This window comes from Crinia signifera, chromosome 6, assembly GCF_055691185.1.
Source record: "Crinia signifera chromosome 6, ASM5569118v1, whole genome shotgun sequence".
NCBI classification, from domain to species: Eukaryota; Metazoa; Chordata; class Amphibia; order Anura; family Myobatrachidae; genus Crinia; species Crinia signifera.
The window spans coordinates 263,323,493-263,346,070 of NC_139222.1; the positions used below are offsets into that span (position 1 = coordinate 263,323,493).

At 40.3% G+C, this 22,578-nt stretch overlaps 1 protein-coding gene across 32 annotated transcripts in view; it reads left to right on the forward strand.

Annotated features, from left to right (window-relative positions):
• Window positions 1-22,578, forward strand: part of EBF3 (EBF transcription factor 3) — a 127,406-nt gene that overhangs the window by 67,515 nt on the left and 37,313 nt on the right. For 23 of the 32 annotated variants that reach the window (XR_014444632.1, XR_014444633.1, XM_083149475.1 and 20 more), the window contains exons 7-8: window positions 13,108-13,189; window positions 18,664-18,808. Coding sequence is in view for 30 of the 32 variants with exons in the window: in XM_083149475.1 (XP_083005601.1) it covers window positions 13,108-13,189; window positions 18,664-18,808 (227 nt within the window). In the remaining 2 variants the exon portion in view is untranslated. The remainder of the gene's footprint in view (window positions 1-13,107; window positions 13,190-18,663; window positions 18,809-22,578) is intronic. The other 9 variants (XM_083149485.1, XM_083149498.1, XM_083149505.1 and 6 more) reach the window with 1 other exon arrangement.

The window sequence follows — 22,578 nt, forward strand, 5'->3', positions numbered from 1 at the left end:
TTATATTTAACAGTCGGTCTCCAAACCATTGGGCATGGCCTCGGAACAGTCGGGGAATGTTGATCTACAAATGGTCTCTTAATCTCTTCATAGCCTGTCTTCCCCATCTCCCCTGGAGCTGGCATCAGGTTACTAGGGAGCCATCAGATGTGAGGCAAGTGATGCTGGCGTTTTACTTAAAGTAGGAACTCCGTGATCAGAGGTGGCAAATAGAGCGGTGTCCAGGGGGAGGGCGGAAGAGAGGTTTTAATGAGCCCACAGTGAAAGACACAATACAGACTGATTGACAGGGCGAGTGATCTGCTGGGGAAATCATGGCAGCCCGGCACTACCCTTTGCAAATAAAATAAATAGGTACAGAGAAAGAAGGGAAATACTGTCCACTGTCAGAGGAACCTCCTGTACTGTATTGTGCACATTTTATGTTCTCTTTTGCTCTAGAACCTTTTAAAAGTAGAATGATCCTTTATTTATATGGTGCCACAAGGGATCCACACCAATTCCAGAGTACATAAACGAGTACACAAAAGGGGAAACTGACTTATAGTTGAATACAATAGAGGACAAGTACAGGGTACATAAACTTCAGAAGATGACACTGACATAATTATCACGGTGGCAGCAGTGGAGTAGCAAAATATTTGTGGGCCCCTTAGCAAAAGTTTGTAAGGGCCCCTATGTACGACCCAATGGTGAAATAAAAAATATATATAGCACATTTTACTTTAACAGATAAGGCGGGCCCCTTTCAGCTGTGGGCCCCATAGCAGCTGATCTCCCTGCACCTATGGTAGTAACGTCGTTGGGTGGCAGAAAACCATAGGATTTGGTGCCAACACAGATGATAAGAGATGGAAGAACACAGGGGGAAAGAGGGCCCTGCCTTTAGAGTCTTTAGTAAGAGATGCTGAGAGCATAAGAAAAGGAAAAATACATAATACTTACTAGAACAAAAGGTGTTGCTAGGTATTTGTCTACTGAAGTGAACTTTATAGGAAACAAACAACTTTCCATTAGTGCCCACTGCCCAGCCAATGGTGCTGCGACACCGGAACTTCCTGGTCACTGCCAGTGCACCAGACAAACATATTGAACAAGGTCAAAAAAGTTATTAAATCCCATCAGATCTCTTTGGTATGGTTGTAATGAGAATCGTTGTAAAAGTACAAGATCATGGTATTTGTAAATGCCCCCTTGACAGCAGCTGCTGAAACAGTGATGAAAAGAGAGGTGGGAGGGAGCAAACCATTATAAAGAGGTGGGTGGAAGGGGGGGCGACTGAAAGTGATGAGGTTCTATATTGGACTGCCATGTGGTAGCAGAGCTGCGGTCGGTGAGGGGTTAATTTTGTAAACCTAATAATGTTCAATAGTGAGGTATTTGTCAGGAGATAAAGAAATGATGGGATCTGGGAAGTGGGTCCCTTGGCGATTGTAGTACAAATATTGTTAATGCGGTGTGGTTACTACAGCGGAGGAAAGTAAAATAGCTTCAGTCCTTTGGAGACAGAATCTGCTACAGTAGACTAGGAACCGTAGACAAAGGCCAGTAATTGTTGAACTGCAAGTCAAACCATGTACATTTCCAAATCCTTACACATCTACATTTACATGCTGGTTATCATGAATACCGCTGGGATGGGTACATTTTAAATCCTGCTATTTTCCGGTGGTGGATCATGCAAAGCATGGTTTTCTTTCATTCTCTCTCTCTCGCCGCCCCCCCCCCCCCCCCCCCTACTCCCTTGTCTCTATTTTTTCCGTTGGCTTTTGCTCTTTAGGTAGAAGAGAGAAAATACTTACAAAGGACATCTGGTTACAGCTGTAAAATTCAATACCCTTACACCACGCACTTTCCATTATGACGTCATGCATATGTTCTCAGTATATGAGGCCCATAACTCGAAAATGTACAAGAATTTAATAAGTCTGGTGTTAAAGCAATTTGTCATGGCATATTTGAGGTATAAATCAGACTAATGGAGGAGATCCCCCCTTCCACCCCTCACGACATTAAAGCACATGAACCCAGTAATAGCTAATGGCAGAAGTGAAAAAAAAAATACAGGACCTGACATTAAGACCCCAGCATTTTGGAAATCCAATATGTATTGACCTGTGTACTATCTTAGTGCAGAGATCTGGTGTCAGCAGTATGTAGTCTTGTATAGGAACTGCTCATTACAGGTTTTCTGAGGAAAGCGCATTGTCCATGAAGCTCTAGGACCCGATCAGCTAGAATTGCTCAGTAATCAATACTTAGAGCGACTGATGGCCTGGCTCACACACACAACACAGCTGTGGCCACTGCTCTCAATGACTTACCAGTAATTAGGAGAGACTGCCTGGAAGCAGGAGAGTGCTCCCTCTCTTCTCAATCACCGGAAAATATTTTAAAGACTTCGTTTAACCCTTTTATGTCCACAAAATTTATTTATTTTTGTTTGTTCGTATTATTCAACATCATCATCATTATCATTACTATTATTATTATTTATTATCAGTGGTGGCTCCGGAGGAGGTGCTGCAGCATAGTTCAAAATTCAAATAGGGGAGTCACACCAACTGCCACTCTAAGCTGACTCTGGCAGTTGGTGTTTCTCCCCTATTTGAATTTTAAACTGTGCTGCAGCACCTCCTGCAGAGTCGTACGGGCGGTCTGCGGATCGCCCTTCCACACAGAACGATGCACCAGTATATCTTCAGAAATATCGGGCATCGACTGTGTTGCACTGTCGATGTGATATATCTGTGAACGACGCCGTTCACAGATATATCGATGGTACACACTGGCCGATGGTCCATCGATATATTGGCTGTTCAATATAACGGTGTGTACGTACCATGTACAAAGTCACTCAGGTGGCTATTAGTCCATTGTATATTGTATATTAATCCATGGATTTCAGGGATTGCCGAATAGAGGGTACATGGAAGGAAAATTCAAAATGCATAGGGATCGCTGATCCCCCTGACTTTTGCTGGGTACACACCAGGACGACTAGGGCCCGATCCCCACAATCTAGATCCAATTCCGATCAATTGGATGTAGATTGTGTGCTGATTGGGCCCTTTTCTGACCTGCTGTGGACCGATACCGATCCGATGCGCGGTCCCGCGGGTCGGTCGGTCGTTATTGAGATCCTACCTGCTGCAGGTAGGATCTCAATGACGACCATACAGCCGGGTGCGGGTCGCCATCGGATCGGACCCACTCACGGTGCACATCGTTAGCGGGTCGTGCCCCCCCGCGTCACCGTGAGCGGGTCGGACGAGACACTGACGACCCGCTCACGATGTGCATCGTGAGCGGGTCGTCCTGGTGTGTACCCTACATTAGGCTTCTATGTGGTCTACATGTTCCAGATGCAGATATAGACCATGGAAGTACACTGACCATTCTTCTTCTTCTAAGGTCAGTGGCCAGAAATGATCATGTGGGCAGACACAGGGATCAACGATCCCTATCCTTTAATGTGAAAGTTTGGTGAAGAATGCAGTGGAACTAATACGTTGTTGTTAGAACAGGACCTTACTGTTCCATGTCAGTGTAAAACAATGGCATTAGCATGCTGGGATAGAGAACATAGATGGGCAAGTCACTTATTGCAAAGTACGTCTTTTATCTTCTAACATGCTTCTATTGTGGTACCTACTTTTACAGCTGCAGAATGACGCCATACATACAGTACTTTGCAGACTATATACAAATACCCTGAGCACGCGTGTTATTCCTAGCCAGGATTTGCTGTTTGGCTTTTTTGCTTTTATTTTGCCTAATATAATGATTTAACTGCCTTACTCCATCAGGTTTTCCAATTCTTTTAAGAACCTCTAAGACCTGCCTATTCCCCACAGACTTAGCCATATTCTTTGAACCAGATTGATAAGCTTTTGCATTAATATTTCAATGAAAAGCAGTCAATAATACTGCAGATTTTCCCACACTCCAGTGTTCTCTACATTGTACTTTTCATCCTGTTTCTGGGAAAATTTGCAACACTACAAAGTGCAAACTGTGCTGTATCCTGGGAGCGTAAGTCAGATTATAGTGCTGACCGTTACAATGTGATTTGTTAGCTAATGCTTCGGAAGGGAGAATGTATAAGCATAACATGCAAGCTTAGTGCCCCTATGTCATAGTTTAAACTACTATTTATAAACGGACCCTCATCTTTTAAAGCCCCTGTTATTTACAATGGGCACCGCATGTTTATAAGGCTTTGTGAATTGTGTTGATCCCTTACTGATAATACCCCTGCTCAGCATTGCTTGTGCAGATGTAATGTATTTTTTATTAGCACTTGTTATTAACTGTTGGTGTCACTGGGGTTGTGTTGTACAAGCAGGGACATCATCTTAAAGGTTTGTAATACCGGTTTCAGACCGCAAATGCAGGATGGCACCGGAACTTTAAAGTGGTTCAGTACCGGTGCGACTTTGCATGCACAGCCTGTTCAGATCGCATCAGCGAACCGGTGCGTCATTGGAGGCGGGGTTGGAGGCAGCGCTTAGAACTGGCGCTGCTCCAAGCTCTGCCTCATCCATAGTGTGAACGGGGAACGGGACGCTCGACCCGATTAACCCGTTCACACTGCACAGCAACATGGCAACGAACCGGTAAGAACCCTTTTTTTGACCCGGTTCGTATTGCCGTGATGCTACCGGTTTGTTGTAACTGGTAACCCCTTTCACATCGCACCAGTTACCGGGTCGAACCGGCAAGAAACCAGCATGAACCCAGTAATTTTGTGCGATGTGAAAGGAGTATTATATTATGAAATTGCTATTTATAGCAGAATAGTTAATAAATTGTCAAGCTATTTTCAAGTTGAGTCCCCACTGTCAGTGAGTTTGATGTTGTTGGTTCTTTGAGACTTCGTAAGCTACGCACTTGACTTGAATGATTGCTTCTGGTACATGTTGGGTATAGAGCCTAATATTTGGTTTTATAACAAAAATAAGAAGTTGAATTTGATTGGTTGCTGTAGGCAAATCACTTGATAATGTAAGTTGTCACAGTTCATCTAGATATACACCTGCATGAACGGCAATCGTGCCGATGGTCAGGGTGATGTAATGTATACCTGGCCTAATCCTTTAGTCGGCAAGGTACACATTAAAGCGATACCATCATGGTTTGCCATATTGGAACTTTGAATCATGCGTATAGTCAAATATGTATACCCAATTGCCACATGCAACATGTTCTGGTATCAAACGGTGTTTAGTACAGTCTGAGTTCGCCAAACAGGCGGGATGCCGGTCGAACTTCGTTGTTTTTTTTGGGAGGGGCAATCATATTACAAGTGGGTAGGTATGGTGTCATGGTGTGAACCCAGCCTTACACTGCACTGGGTTGCACGCAATATCTTGTAATTGTCCTGCATCACCGCCAACCAGAAGATATTGCGTGTGACCCACGGAGTGAGCAATTTTTCATACCTAGTAGATGATATGCCCGATTTGTCACTCTAATGTGTCCCAGCCTTATTTATCTCTGGACCGGTAAGGACTAGTTATTGTGTGACTCTTATTGTTCTGGTTAGATGAGAGTAAGCGGTAAGGCAGGCACGTCCAAACTATGGCCCTCCAGCTGTTGTGAAGCTTCAAATCCCATCAGCCCTTGCCACAGTTTTGCTATTAGGGAATGCTAAAACTGTGGCAAGGCATGCTGGGATGTGTAGTCTCACAACAGCTGGAGGGCCACAGTTTGGACATGCCTGCAGTAGGGTAACCGGCAGTAAGTTCACCGATGGGCTTCCGGTACAGTTGTATCGGCAGCCTAATAACTTGGTAAAGTTTCAGCTTTGATAAAGCGCTGAAAAGACCTTTGCAACATAAAAACATAAGGGAACGGCGCTGTGTCAAGTAAAACGCATCACATCAGCTATTCTCTGACATCCCAAATTCATTTGTTATGTAATTGATAATGGCCTTGGCCAATTATTTCACACATTACAATACACAGAGGTCCATTTTACAGGTTTTGCAGTGCTGTAATTAGCCATGCTAATATCTCCTTTATTGGTCTTAATATTGCTCAACACCTTTTGCCATCCCGGAACCCACCAGAGCCCTATGGACTGTCAGGATGGCTGATTATTGAGAAGGATAGCTTTAATCAAACATAATTGCAGTTAATTTTTTTTCTCTCTCCTGCTCTCAGTTGCCAGCATCTAATGCCACGGACTCCTTGATATTCCATTAAATTACAATTAAACAGCCTCCTTTGTTTCTGATTGTCCTAAACAACACCACAAACTTCTGTAGCCATTTAAAAGAGAGCTGTTTGGTCGTAATTGCTTCCCAGCACACAAAGGGCCAATTTACACAATACCCATGTAGAATTTAAACAGCTCATAATCTAATGGATATTACACAGGAGCCTAACACTACAATTAAAATGATTTTCATCAGATAGGGAAGCTTTGGATAATCAGCTTCATAAAAGTAAATATAAATGAGCTAATTCATAGCTTAAATACACAGGCGTTGATCGGACTCTGGAATGAATTTGGGTGGGCTGCAGTCAAGTGGGCGATACATAGGGGTTAATGGATGCGACCTACCTCCGCTGCATACACAATCACCTGACCCACTTGCAAGCCAGATCATTACAACACTTTTATAATTGAGGCGTAAAGCCATTAAGACAGGTATTTTATGACATGCGCACTGCAGAGAGGGCAATTACGTTTACGCCTTCCATCTGTGTGCATGGACGAAGTTACAATGGGAAGTATTTCTGTAATAAAAAAAAAGGTTATTACTGGTATACATCTTGGATCTTTTTTTTCTTTTAATGAATTAACTTTTCTTAACGTTTCTCCCAAAAACCCGTCTTGCATTTTAATATCATTTGTACGGGGGTATTAAAAGAACTCTCTTTTTGTGGAGAGGGACAATTAGTATGAGCTCCTGAAAGTTTGTAATGGCCCCTATGTACCACTCAGTGGTGAAAAATGTATACAGCACATGTTAAGTTGACAGGGAAAGTGGGCCCCTTTGTGCTGTGGGCCCCATAGCAGCTGTACTACCTGCACCTATGGTAGTTACACTCTTGCATGTAACATGTGTAACTGTGACAAGGAAGGTGGCCCCTTTCAGCTGTGGGCCCCATAGCAGCTGAACTCCCTGCACCTATGGTAGTTACGCCCTTGGTCCTGTCTATAATACAACCAGTGGTTGTCATGCTAGTCTCAGCTTCTGGAGAGTCATATTGTAGATGGCCTAGCGCTACAATAAGTAGCCGGATAGTGTTGTGTCTTCATGGGAACTAATAAAAACTCTCTACAGGTAATAATTTTGACAAAGTAGCTTGGTGATAACATCGGACTGTGTGAGTCAATTTACACTTCCTTTCTTTGCTCCACAGATGCCTGTTAATACCCGGCCTGTTTTTATTACTGTCCCTGACTCTAAGGGGGTATTCAATCGCCAGTGAGCATCTCCCGTCGGGGAGATGCCCGCCGGGCCCTATTCAATGCTGTCTTCTCCGACAGCATTGAGCAGGGTATCTCGGCAGAACGACCTCAACATCACAAGCTGTCGGGCTCGTTCTGCCAAGAATGGCCAAGAAGTGACGAGCTGCCGGCTGCAGCTCGCCTCTTCCCGGCCACAACTCGCGGCCATGCCCCCTTCTCATCCCGCTGCAGGTGGGACATTGAATCCCGCCTGCATGTTCTCGGTCGAGCTGACCAAGAACGGGACTGGGTCACGGCGGTCAAGCAAGCTCGACTGCCGTGACCCTCACATTGAATACCCTCACATTGAATACCCTCACATATGTATACATGTTAATAAATAAATACAGTTATTCTATATCTGCCAATACTGAAACATTCAGAATCGGGACAAAGCAAGCTTCACCACTCATCCGCCCACATGTTCCCTAAATCACCCAGTTTTGGACAAGAATCAGTATAGTTTGGCGTAAGCTCCACCCATTTTGGGTCCAGGATTCCAGATTGTCCTGTTGAAATTGGCATGGCGGTGGGGTGGGTATGGGAGGTATGTTATCCTGTAATAACCTGTATATAATGTGTTTATAAAATGCAGTTGTGCTCTGCTCATATAAATACAACTGCTAGACAATCTCAGTAGCAGAGGTTCAGCCTCTAAGGGAATTAAGACACATGTACCAACTTGTCAAGTTATTATTAGTGGCATCTGCTTCTCGGTCAATTATATGCTTCATACAGTCGGTTAAGGGTACCAATCTCTAAATGTAAACATTTACCTGCTGTCTGTAGCTGGCTGGGTAATATCTGTGCTGCAACAGGGTACTCTGTGCTATAAATCTGCAATATTAACGTTTTACAGTCTTTTCACCTATATCAAGATCGGTGCAACAGGAAATGGGTTGGGATCCGGGACAGGAAGTTTATTATTTCCGTGAAGTTATCAATATTTAAAAATACATAAATATATAAAAGGGGCATGTTTCAGGCATTATGTGCCAGATGTATCAAGCTTCAAAAAGTTATATAGCGGAAAGTGATAAAAAACCAATCAGCCTCTACCTGTGATTTTTCAAACCTAGCCTGTAACAGCTGATTGGCTGGCTGTTTATCACTCTCCATTTTTTTCACTTTTTTAAACTTGATACATGGTTGCTGTGATTGGTGCTCTTGCCGGCACTTTGTTTATATATATATATACTCGTACCCTATTGCTGTCACCTTTGCATAGTTTGCTAATTAAGTCCTGTTTAGAGGCCTTGACTTGGCTGCCCGCTCCTTAGCTTTCCCTTAACTCCCGTCTTCTAGGGAGGCCCAGGCATCCAAGGAAACAGAGAGCGTATTTCAGGCTTGATTTATGCTGCCTACTGTGAAAGATTATGACTCTTTAGGGAAATATAGACAGGGTCAGAGAATTAGTGTACATAATGGTCATTTTGATAATGGGCCAACAGATGCAACTGAAAGCATACTGTACACAATTACGCATAATGCACTAATGACAGGTTGGAATTTGTATCGCCTCCCCTCAATTGAGTAACAAATCCATGTTTAGGAGTAATACAGAGTTTATTGGTGCTAGAGCCAAAGATTTTCTGACACAAGGATTTTTTTCCCCTCCTGCTCATAACAAGAGCATTAAATCCTTTGTGTACCGGGGTCTGGGAAAGAGATATGTAAAGGCGGTTGTCAGATATTTTCTAAGAAAAAGCCAATTAAAGGGTAATAGAGCAAGGGATGAGAATTACCATTTGACTTGAAAGAGTGAATCTATTCGAGTCCTGTCTCATGCTCCAACAATAGAATTACTACTCAATGAATAACCATGTTTTGGGCAGGTTGTACAATTAACTATTCCGTGGCCAGAAGGGCTTATTGCAATTAAAAATAATAGTAAAATAATAATAATACCAGGGAACTGACATAATGCAGACTCCATTTTAGATGTTTAGACTGTACAATAAAGTATTACATTATCAAAGAACTTGAGAATACATATCTAACTATCTGTCTGTCTGTCTGTCTATCTAGATATATGGGTATGAGATAAAAGATAGGTATGATAGATAGATAGATAGATAGATAGATAGATAGATAGGTATGCAAGATAAAATAAATAGATTAGATAAATATGCAAGATTAGATAGATAGATAGATAGATAGATAGATAGATAGATAGATAGATATGAGAGTTAAGATAGATATGAGATAGATGGATAATACAGACAGACAGACAGACAGACAGACAGACAGACAGACAGACAGACAGACAGACAGACAGACAGATAGATAGATAGATAGATAGATAGATAGATAGATATGAGAGTTAAGATAGATATGAGATAGATGGATAATACAGACAGACAGACAGACAGACAGACAGACAGACAGACAGACAGACAGATAGATAGATAGATAGATAGATAGATAGATAGATAGATAGATATGAGAGTTAAGATAGATATGATAGATATGTGAGATTAAATAGATATGCCAGATTAGATAGATACATACATACATACATACATACATACATACATACATACATACATACATATGTGAGATTAGATAGATAGATAGATAGATAGATATCTGAGATTAAATAGATATGCCAGATTAGATAGAAAGATAGATATGTGAGATTAGATAGATGATAGATAGATAGATAGATAGATATGTGAGATTAGATAGATAGATATGTGAGGATAGATAGATAGATAGATAGATAGATAGATAGATAGATATGTGAGATTAGATAGAGAGATAGATATGTGAGATTAGATAGATAGATATGTGAGATTAGATAGATAGATAGATAGATAGATATGTGAGATTAGATAGATAGATATGTGAGATTAGATAGATAGATAGATAGATAGATAGATAGATAGATATGTGAGATTAGATAGATAGATATGTGAGATTAGATAGATATGATAGATAGATAGATATGTGAGGATAGATAGATAGATCGGTATGATACATTAGATAGATAGATGGATAGATATGTGAGATTATTAATGAGTAAGAACCTGTTACACATAGTGCACCGTACGATTGTCAGACACATCATCACCACAGAATCTGTCCAGCAGCTATACAGTATACATATAATTATTACTCCCAGCCCACCTTCTGAATAGAACACCCTAAATGACTCCCTGAGCCTGTAAGGGAACACAAAGCCCTCTTATGAGTTACAGTAAAAAGTTTTGTCGACCGGTATAAACAGCAGAACAGTATTGTATGGAGAGATTCATATCATCATATGCACCGGCTAACGGGAGGAAGATTGGTAACAGACTTCTCCCTTCTTTTGGCTAAGCGCTAGTAAAATGATTTAATCAGAAAGGTGCTTGTTCCATGCATACGGGAGGGGTGAGGACCAGACACATTTGCAGATGAACCGCTTTTACTAGCATCTCGGAGACATGACATTTGTTCAGCAGATTAGCCAGGTTGTAATGTGTGGCATAATTGCACTGTGCGGATGTCCCAGAAGTGAAAACCTAATTGCTTGACAGGACTATAACTTTGAGGCACGTAGTCACCTTGTTAGGTCCTTTTTCTGATGCAGTTTAAATGAAGTCTGGCCGCAGGTGTGCCTAATTTACCTCGCAACAGAATGTGTGCTGTATAATTGCAGGGTAGCAGTTAGGGGAAATTGGTGGGTGGAATATCAAGTGACTTAACTGTATGCTGGTGGCATATGGGGCCTACATGGCATTGTCAGGACAGATGAGTAGGGGGTAAAAGGCTCTGGTTTCAATCTTTTTTTTTTTTTTTTTAGTATACAACTACGTAGATATAAATACTGTATTTATATATTGGCCTTGTATTATGTCCTCTCACATCAATTCTGCTGTATAAAATACACAGAGCAGCTCTTCTACACTTACTCTAATATAATTATGTCATTTATTATAATTATTAATTAACTTTTATTAACCGCCATATATATATATATATCACACACACACACACACACATATTCTGCAGTGCCGTACAGAGAATATCTATAGTCAGTATCACATGGACACACATACACAATAGGGTTTTTAAAAGCCTACCTGTATGTTTTGGGAGTGCGGGAGGAAAACCTGGACCACCCGGTGGAAACCCACCAAGAGAGAACATACAAACTCCACACAAATGGGCCGTAGCTGGTAATTGAACTCATGACCTCTCTGATGTGAAGCAGTAATGCTTATCAATATGCCATCTGTGCATTATAATGCAGTATCCCAAGGCAAATTCAACAGTTAAACTTTAATTATAGAAACCTGAATTCACCAAGTGTGGTCCCTCGTTAGTTGTGGACAAGGCATTTGGTTGACTGACATTTGCACACCTCTCTGAGGCATAGAAGTGTCCATAGTGGCTGCCACCGGTATATGACAACCTCGCTGGGATATATAAGTTGTCTAGACCTGCTCACTTATTCACCCAACATCTCATCATCCAAAGTTCTAGAGTTTTGCAACAATATTCAACCACCATGAACAATTTAGCTGACACGGCATCCTTGCTGTGCTACAGAAATATATGTATTGTGCATAATCCATATTTAACTTGAAAATATGTTGTCTGGAACTCCAGGTCTCAACAGAATCGACTTACACTACATGCTGCCTAACATTTCCCTTAGAGAATATCTGTATTGCATCGTAATATGTCAATAGTTGGAATGCTCCATAAAATTTAATATGAATTTGAACAAGTGTTAAAGGAACAAAATACACTTCAGTTATTCGTAACACAGTGATAACATGCAGGGCCCACTCAGTGCCATTGGTGTACAATCCTGATGTTTCAATGTTAGGACAGGTCAATTATTATCTTTTTGTTATTATTTATTAGCAGTTATTTATATAGCGCGCACACATTCCACAGCGATTCACAGAGAATATTTGGAGCTTACATATCTATCACATATACATTCATATACATTCACATACATTCACGGTATAGTTAATTTTGGTGTGAGCCGATTCACCTACCAGTATAGTTTTTGGATTGTGGGTGGTTGCCGGAGCACCCAGAGGAAACCCACTCAAGCCTGGGGAGAATATATATGGAACCCATGACCTCAGTGCTGTCAGGCATTGATGCTAATAATGACATCACTCATATTTTTAGCCAATGTACTTGGGTAGCCTAGAACATATATGGGGGGTCTACTGGCAGTCTCTCCGTGTGTATGTATTTTTATTAACAAAATGACAGTGTTTCATCAAATTAATCTAAAATTATTCATTGTCCATCTATAATTGTATCCCCCTTTCATCTTGTATTCACCCTTTACATTAAACTATGATGCTGCTTGAACCCAATAGAACAAAATAAAAAGAATCCAAAAAGTTTCAATGTTTTCTAGAAATCTATGGAAATGTTTACAGTAATTGTTCTAGTATTTAAAAAAAAAAAAAAAATTAACAGAATCTGATAAAGATTATCCCATTATCCCACAACAGTTAGTAGATGTCAAACACTTCAGAAGTGGTTCGATATGATTGTGGTTTGTTATCTTGTGTTTCTAGTCCCCGCCTAAATTTTCTGCATATACAGCTCTGTGCGTTTTGTATGACAGTCCCATATTTGTGACATATTTATAAGGCTTTCCTCTCTCTTTCTTTCTTCCCTAGATTCTTCCTAAAGTTTTTCCTCAAGTGTAATCAGAACTGCCTGAAGAATGCAGGGAACCCGAGGGATATGCGAAGATTCCAGGTACTCTGAGGGAGAAAGCCTGGCACTGTGATGCTAATTACACAATAACTTTCCAGTTAAATGCAATTTTGCTGGCGGAATCGTCAGCTGTAGGGTTTTGAAGGACTACTTTTTGTTCCATTGAAAATTGAAGAACTTTTGAGCTGAACTCCCATGCAGTCTGAGATACTCCTGATCGGAGATGTCCTCATAGAATAATTCATCTTTGTTTTTTGTTTTTGTTTTTTTAAATCTATTGTCGCGGTGATCTTGAATCAAATTTAGTGATACATATTAAGTTGTATTGTTCATTTTCGTAAAGAAAAAACCCCATAGCTTTATGTATCCCTCCATAGTCCATGTTAACTTGCATTAGAGGCTCATGTTCTCAAGATGCCCATAAATGCTTACCTTTGGCTAAACTAGTCCCTAAACACCTGGTCATTTTTTAAACAGGAGCAAACTGATAAGGGCTGATGGAGAATTCAGTCACCTTATGATTGTGAAGGCCATACTGCATAATAACAGGCCCTCTTGGGCACCAGTCATTTGACATTGCAAAGTAGGCACTAGGTAACGGACATGTGGCTAAAGTCAAGACTGGTCCTATTACTTAGTAACCCATAAGATCTGCCTGTTAGGGATTTAGGTATAAGAAGTACTCTAACAGTAAGCAATATGAGGATCCCATCTAAATCCTGTATTTTGCTTCTGTTTGTAGCCCCAATTTTCCTTGCTGACTGATTATATCTATGGGTGGCTGGTAGTGTAGGTGCTACTTTGGTATGGCCCTTACGGAGAGGATGAACTCTAGCTTACCTCCATGCAACACTGCAGAGCTTGGCTTATCTGTAATCAGCTGCAAATTCTGCGTTATTATAGCTCTACATAAACTTTTTTGTGCCATCTACAGAGATGTGTCAAACACCAGCCAATCAGCCCCTGACTGCCATGTTACAGGCTGTATTTGCCAAACGACAGAATCTGATTGGTTGGTACTTCGATCTCTACTTTATCTCTTTCCAAAGCTTGATTCATCTCCCCCTAAAATTGCGACTGCAATGCTCGGAAAGTGTAAGTTCAGCCGATTATTTATGTCCGCTGCCCTTTTCGGGAACACTATACACCTCTCAGATGGGGCTTGATTTACTAGGAGTGAGGCCACTGTCTTTTCATAAACTGCTTCTTGTGAATTGCAGCTACAATCACCACACAACAAATGAGAGACCTATGAGCACCTGTGCATTCTTCTCAGACCTATTAAGATCCTTCAGTGAGATTAGCCTCTTTAGTTCTGAATTAGCACCACTTAAAGGCTGTTTAGCATTGAAGTGGGAACAAGGCTAACTTCATAGACCAATGCTGTGAAAGTGTATTGACACAATAATTAAATCTACCTGCCAGAGGGCTTGAAGTTTTAAGAGCATCTCCGAGCCCTTTGCTTGTGAGTGCACCTATAGTCCGACAGATTCTTACATGGAAAGTTAGCAGTAAACTGGCCAACACGTCACCTCGTGTGACTTATGGACACATGATGAAAAGTTATAGGGTATATAAGTCACCTCATGTGACCTATAGACAACGGGCGATGTCACTAGCGATCCGCGGTGAGTACACACTGGACGATTTTATTGGTAAATTCTTTAAAAAATTGTCTAGTGTGTTAGTATGCACAGCAAGGCAGAGAGATCTGAATGGTTCCCTCTTTGCACTCCGGATCTCCTTCCAATTGGAAGTAGACAACTGAGTGGGCTAACGACATCTGTAGATGATGTTAGTTCCTACTGCCAACTTTCAGTTTGTGAAGCTCGATGACTTCACAGGGGACACGCCTGGGGAGATCAATGATCAATGGGTCCATTACATAAAACATGCAGAAATAACTGCTTCCGCATGTATAACAGACTCATTCACCTTGATGAATGGGGCCCGTGGTGACACCAGTCAGTAAGAGCAGACAGGACACACATGGGCCAATGCCCGCCTCTACTGAATAATAATCCGAAATCATACATGCTGTTTGCATGCTCTATAATGAAGCATGTGCTGTGTCTTCCCTCTTGCTTGTTTTCCTAGATGTAATTCATAAAGTGCTCACTGCAAGATATAGCAAAACTCCCCCCCCCCCAACAACAACTATTCTTCAAATCACTCCAGTGAGTCTCCATTTCTCATGGATCTCAGCTTCAAGTGCCATTGGTAATATTGATCCATGTGAGCAGAGCAGGAGGTCAAGCCGGGAATGACTAGAAGTCTCCTCTTTTGTCTTGCTGATGGCTGAAAAGAAACATCACTCACGAATAATTCTGCGGCCACCAGTGGAAGTGCTAGTTAGCAGAGGATGGCACTGGGGGGGGGGGGGGGGGGGGGGGGGGCTTGCAGCCCATCTCCTTGTCTTTCTGTTTTATTTCCATTATTTTAGGGAACTAGGCATGATATAAGGGATAAGCAGCAACATTCGGCCATGGTGAGCCTGCTTTGTCAAGGTACCGACCACAAACGAGTTAATGTACAACAAACGGCTTTTTTTTTTGGCTGAACTGTTATTTTCCCCTGGTGACTGACCTATATATAAACTGACACAGCGTAGACAGTCATGCTTTCTCCCTGCCTTATTCTGTGTTTTTCTGTGCGTTTCATGCAGTGTAGAGCGGAGGGCTAAAACCACGCATGCACTTTAGTATGGAAAGCAGGCATCCTGTATTTTGTACAGGATGTAATTTACTATAGCAACGGCTGAAGAGAGTCTACTGACCTCTGCTGAATCTTCAGCTTGACTTACAACGCTTGGTTCTTTTTTTTTACGTTTGTTTTTGTTATACTGTTTCGGATTTCATTTTTGACTTTTAATTAGCTTCTTGTTGATGTTACATTTCCCCGAGCGGTTATCCAGCTGTGACAGAACAAACATCAAAGTTTACATGAGGGTGTATTAGGGATGAATAATACAATTTTAGACACACTTACCGCCATCATGTCTTCAAAAGTAAGACATGGATTATTATGTGATCCACCACCCAATTTAACACACCAGCTGTCCTGTATAGCAACATTTCCAAGATCCAGTACTCGGGCAACCCATAAGTTGGGAACACACTGGCCGATATAGTTGATACACACACATACAGTCGATATATATTGCTGGACCATTAACCGGTGTGCACCAGAGATATATCTGTGTATGGCGTGTTTTTTATACTCTATACTGAAGCACAGGTGTATTCATTACTGACTGACACACAGGTGGTACTGATTTTTTCACTTGTGATTCTGTGAAGAGACCTGGAAAACATGCTCTGTTAGCACGGTAATCTGGAAATGACTTTGAATAATAAAATGCACTTTGACTATCTTTTCTACCTATCGGGTAATCATACTATAGCACCTTCTGGTGTACACATTAACCACCGTCGAGGAAGCCATTTTGTAATTTGGAATGATGTTTAGGAGGGCGTGTCCTATAAAAAATTGCCTTAGACCTCAACTGTGTTACTGGGGTCAATTGGAGAGAGATCAAGTGCCAACCAATCAGTTCCTCACTGTCATTTTTCACGCATAGCCTGTACAATGGCAATTAGGAGCTGAGTGGTTCATACTATATCATTCTCCAAGCCTTGATAAATCTCCACCATAACCTAGGAGTGAATTGATAGGCTATTTATTAGTTTAGTCCATACATTGGCTTTCAGTATGTATATCTTGGATATGCTTATTGGTGTTAACCCTACGTATGAGATTTCCATGGCAAGACCTAACCTACGAGCTTCTTATGTAGTATAATATTATGTAAATGCTTATGATAACATCGAAGGACGCACCATATAAAATAATATAGCATCTTTGTTAAACTGGGAATGTATCACAAATGTCTATCTGGCAGGCACAGTCTTTAGATTTACAGACTCTTTTTGTTGCTAATGAAAACATTTAATGAATAAAACCATATTAATGAATGTCTGCCAATTTGGGTTATATTTAATTGACATAAGGGATATGATAGTTATTTACAAACGTTGCTCTCTGAGCCCTAATAGTGTAGTGTAGACCAAAGGCAGAAGCCTACATTGAAATATGACACCCATTCAGACCTTTCATTGCATTGGCTACTGTCCTACTTTGTTCTAGACAGAGGCAATTTCTGATTGGATGCCATGAATTTACTACACATTGTAATATTTTGAGATGACAAATACCGTAAGTGTATGCCTGTGTACATACACTGAGTACAATCCTCTGCCTAGTTTGCTCCTCACTGTAGAACCATCTCCAGGATGGGTCACACAATGCATGTACTGAAGGTGTTATTGGTTAACAAGGTTGTGATGTGTAAGTCGTTGTGTGAAGCAGCTGGAGTATAAGAGCGCGCTATCCATCATTTCTTCTATGGCCGCACTCTGAACCTGGCCAGTAAGAATAGAAGCCTTTCACTCTAACAGAAAGAAGGAAATTCCATTGACATACCAGGGTCAATCACCATCCAAATGAACTTGAGAATGGATACTTTTCATGGCTTGAAAACACTTTCACTATTCATTTTCCATTCAAGCTTTTCATATGCAAAAACATCATTATTGGTTGGTAAATGTAATCAAAGAAGTGACAGATGTCTGGAGGGCAACGGGAGTTTTTTTCATTTTTGTAGATGGGTAGAATGTTATGATTTGTGGAAGTATTTCCTCACTTATGTATGAGAAGGTTGTTGGAACATTTTGTTATGTGAAGGACATACACACTTTCACCGAAATCATTATATTATAAAGTCACTTTTTGGCAAGATATCTTCCAGTGGTGGCTTCAGGATGGGGGAGGGGGAGCTCCAGCACAGATTAAAATAAGGGAGTCGGTCTGAAATGGCAGTTGGTGGCTCCCCTATTTGAATTTCAAACTGTACTGCAGATACCACCCCTGAAGCCGCCACTGGTATTTCGTGTGACCAAAACATGTGCTGATTGCGCCATAGAATTGTTAAAATCTATGAATAAAATTTGTTTGCAAGCTGCCTTATTGGCTACAAGTGGTCAGCCAGAGCAATTTACACAGTATTGTAGACCCTGGGCAAAGCAATGCATTGGGTCTCCTACCCACCCATTAATGGGAACTAATGAAATAAAATCGCAACATGCTTCTCCTCTGGTTCTGCACCATCTCTGCACATCTCTATACAGTGAATGTCTGTCAGCACTCAATATGATGACAGCCATTCCCTGGGAGGCCTGGTCTGATTGTGTGACCACCACCTATCCCTGCTTGATAGCCCCTTGAATTGTGGGGCCCTGGGCAACTGCCTAGTGTGCCTATTTGTTAAGATGGCACTGATGTCAGCCAGTGATGCTGTGCAATATATTCAATATGTATAGAAGATTGGGGCACCTATGCCTACTAGAATTGTCCCAATTTGGTCAAAAGTTATTGAACAGCATCATAGATTCCTAAAAAAAAAATGCAGATGGATTGTTGACTCAGTTTTTGCTATATGGAATGTTTTTGTTTTTCAGGTTGTTGTATCGACAACAGTCAATGTGGATGGCCATGTGCTGGCTGTCTCAGACAACATGTTCGTACACAACAATTCTAAACATGGAAGGCGGGCTCGCCGCCTTGACCCCTCAGAAGGTACGGCTCCATCTTATCTGGAAAATGGTAGGCATACATTTACATGTCCTTTTTTTCCTTTGCAATGCTTTTTTTTTTATACATCAAACTTTATTTTGAATACACTATTACATCTATTTTTCCACCTCGATTCATTGATCAACAGACAGATGGAGATTTTTAGGCCATACAAGAAAGGACTTGGAATGAAAATAAAATCTTCTAACGGTCATTTAATTCCATTTTACCTTCAGCTCAAATAATTTACAACCAGTACACTATTTGTCTCAAATTTTTCATTTTTTTTTAAAATATATTTTTGTTCAAGTTTTTTTTTCAAAACTTTTTATATTTTATTTTGACATCAGTTTTTTTTTTTTTTTGCGGTTTCATTTAATTTCAGACATAATTTTTTTTTTTTTTTGCTGGTCACGGACAAGAGGTACATTCCTAAGTTTTTGTAAGCATTTGTAAATGGTTGTAAAACACATGACCAATTCTCAAAGGAATTTACTATGAGGTCAACTTCCTGTCACTGGACCCTTGACTTCTACAGCAGATGGGAGTGTGTTCATTATAAGAAATTCAATGCAAAATTATCTTATGCATGCTATATAATTTTAATTCCATGTGCATATGTGCTTGACCAAAAATCAGTTATAATTTAAATATTATTTTTGGTATTTGGTTGCTGAAAGATAGGCGCTGAAAGATGCTGATGTGTGGTAATGAAAGAATGAGTAAACTGGATAACTGACTTATTACAGCGATAAAAAGGAAAAAAATATAAAGTCTTGATTTGCATAAAACAACAAGATTGAGTAGCTACGATAAGTGTAACATGATGATTTGGATATCAAAATAAGAGCGTAATTTACAATCTGCCATGCTGTGCAAAAATAAACTAATTTGTTTTTCTGCAATAATGACTAAGGTAAAAGAGAACAAAATATAATAATTAGAGGTTGCTATAAACCCAAGAGTCATTATAGTGTGACGTATTGTTTATCCCTTTCATATGTACTGAGGATAGGTGTATGTTTTGCCTAGCAACCAACACTAATGAGGTTCACAATTAAGAAGGTTGGATCCTCTCCCCTAGTCGTCTTCTTCCCTAGAGAGTTAGAACTGGCAACATTATAGGTTCAAGTTAGCAAGCTCAGCCCTGTGGTGCTAGGTTTTGGTAGAGGTCCAAGCTCGGCCTCCCTCTAATGAGCTATTATGATCTTAGCAAAACACAAGTATTTATTTTTGTAAGCTGCACAAAAACTATATGACTCTAAGCAGAATTTTTTTTTACCCCCACAAAAAAGAGAACATTCATTTTAATGTTGCTACGTACATTGTATATGAAGCAGGAATCAGATTATCCCAAAGGACCTCTGTAGACGATTTTATTTTTTCACAGCTGCTAAGATTTGTGCAGAATAATAGGCTGAACACGGGAAGCACAACTAACTCCAGAAAATATATATTTTTTATTTTGTATTTTTTTTTAGGGCAAAAAAAAAAAAAAAAAAGATAATATAATAATAATAATAATAATAATAATAATAATAAAAAAATAAATAAAAATATCGTAGCAAGTTAGATTCATCCGCAAAAGTGTGTGAGTGTAGCAGTAGACATGGTATTTACCAGCATGCAGTGTGTTTCCAAAATTTAAATTCTTTAAAATACCATGTTTCCGGCAGATCACTGTGCATGATAAAATAAAAGCATGCATTAAAAAATAAAATAAAAATAAAATAATTATATATATCTGCACAAATCTTCCGCCTGCTAACACCTCATTATCCAATAATCTAATGTTCACCAGCAGTATATATACACTCAACCTAGACCATTTCCAAGATAACTAATTCCCCCTGCTGCTTCAGTGGACGACTGCCATGGAATATCTTCTGTCCTCACAAAGCATGGCAAATTATTGCAGTGGTTAAAATGAAGCAAAAAATAAAAAAAAAACTTACGGAAGCATCAAAAATTCCGATATTTCATTATAGTTTTTATTCCTTGTCACTTTTTACAGAAGAGACTTACTAACGGTATAAACCTTAAGCAACTTCTATCACTGCACCACCAGGCCTGCAGCATACAAATGATTTGCATGCCAAGTGCTTGTAATGCAGTTAGGTTTATGCAATAACGACAACTGAATCCAGGCTGCAGGGTTTTAGTGAGTTAAAGAGAACAGATGGCCCAAGGAGAGGTAAAAGGTATAATCCTATCAGCTGGAGTATCAGCCAGCCATCTGGACATCCTAAGCACAATTACAAGACATTTTAGCAAGCAGAACAAAGAAGTCTTCGCGAGGCAAGATTAGGCCTGTTTGAGTGTCTCAATATTGTGAATTCAGAAAAAGGTGACAAATTCTGTGATATTACTCCAGAGACTTGGGCTGATTAATCAACACTGGTATAATGAATATCTTTACTAATAAAATACTTGATGTGATTGCAAAACAAAAACATCAAGTGTGTAAATAGATGGATCGAAGCGCGATGTCTGAAATAAAAATTTAATTTTAAAGATGCATTTTCCAGTCTTCATCGCAGATAATAGCAAAATACGGCTAACATTAAAAAAAATAAAAATAAAAAAGGACAACTAGACACATTTTCCTTGTATGTTCGTGGGAGGAAAATAAATTACTCTTGTAGGAATAAAATATAACAGATCTACTTGTTGTAGGTAATTAATGGGCCTCAAATAAGCCAATGGTATCGAAGAAACTTCCTTATTGATAAGAAATAAAAACACACTGGTTGTGGAGTCCACTAGAAAAGTTTGACATAAGCAGCAATCAAACTGGGGCCATGTCTGGGTTTTGCACCCTACACCCAAAGCAAAGGCGAAGGCAGTGAATGCTGGCCTCTTAGTATTACTATTGCCCAGTTTCTATCATCTGTTTAAAGGCATTGTACATGTATATCATCAGTTCTCTCGTAACACTCTCTGTGTAATTCATTTTGCTACGGTCCCCATTGAACACATGTTCCGTCTTTATATGTGCATTGAAATGTATGCAAATACAGACAAGAGAAGGGTGGATAACGGTTCTGACTGAGCCAGTGTCTGTGTTTTCCCTCTATGAAGCACTAGAGATTCCTAGACGGCCTGTGTTTTCCCTGAGTCCCAGCTGCTAGACGGAAGCCTTGTATGCCTTCTGTAGATCCTATTTTGCCCCCCCCCCCTTTTTTTTAGCCTCCAAAGTAAATTTGTTTACTGTAAATTTTTTTTCTCCTCTTTTTTTTTTTTTTGAGAATTATTTGCCATAATTGGCTGTGCTGATGAAGGTCACTCCCTGTGAGGAGACTTGTCAGTCTTTAGAGAACTGATCCTTTTCAGATTCTCTCCATGCAATTAAGAAAAGCAAATGTCATTCGGAAGCCTCAGAAATGAAAATTTGTATGAACTTATTAGCATGAAGTCAACAGTGCTAGTTAAGGGCAGGTTCTCAGTGTGTGCTCTGTTCCTCTGTTGCTGAGGGATATGCACATGGAATAAGCAAATATAACCTCCATTGGTCTCACGTCAAAGCAAACAAAGAAGGTGGCATGTCTAGAGCGTTCTAAACAATAATATCTAATGGTGATTAGCCAGGCTTTTAGGGGTAGGACCACTGAACATACTTGTACTCAGACACCTTGCAGAGATCCATCATGCTTTAAATCCACCTTGGGCCTCTTTGACAGTGAAGACACGGTTGCGGAGAGATGCCGAGCAACCACTGAAAAGATATCATCCACATTCAGACATTTTGGGTGCACTCAATGAGATCCAAAAAGATCTACAAAATTCAAATAAAAAATATA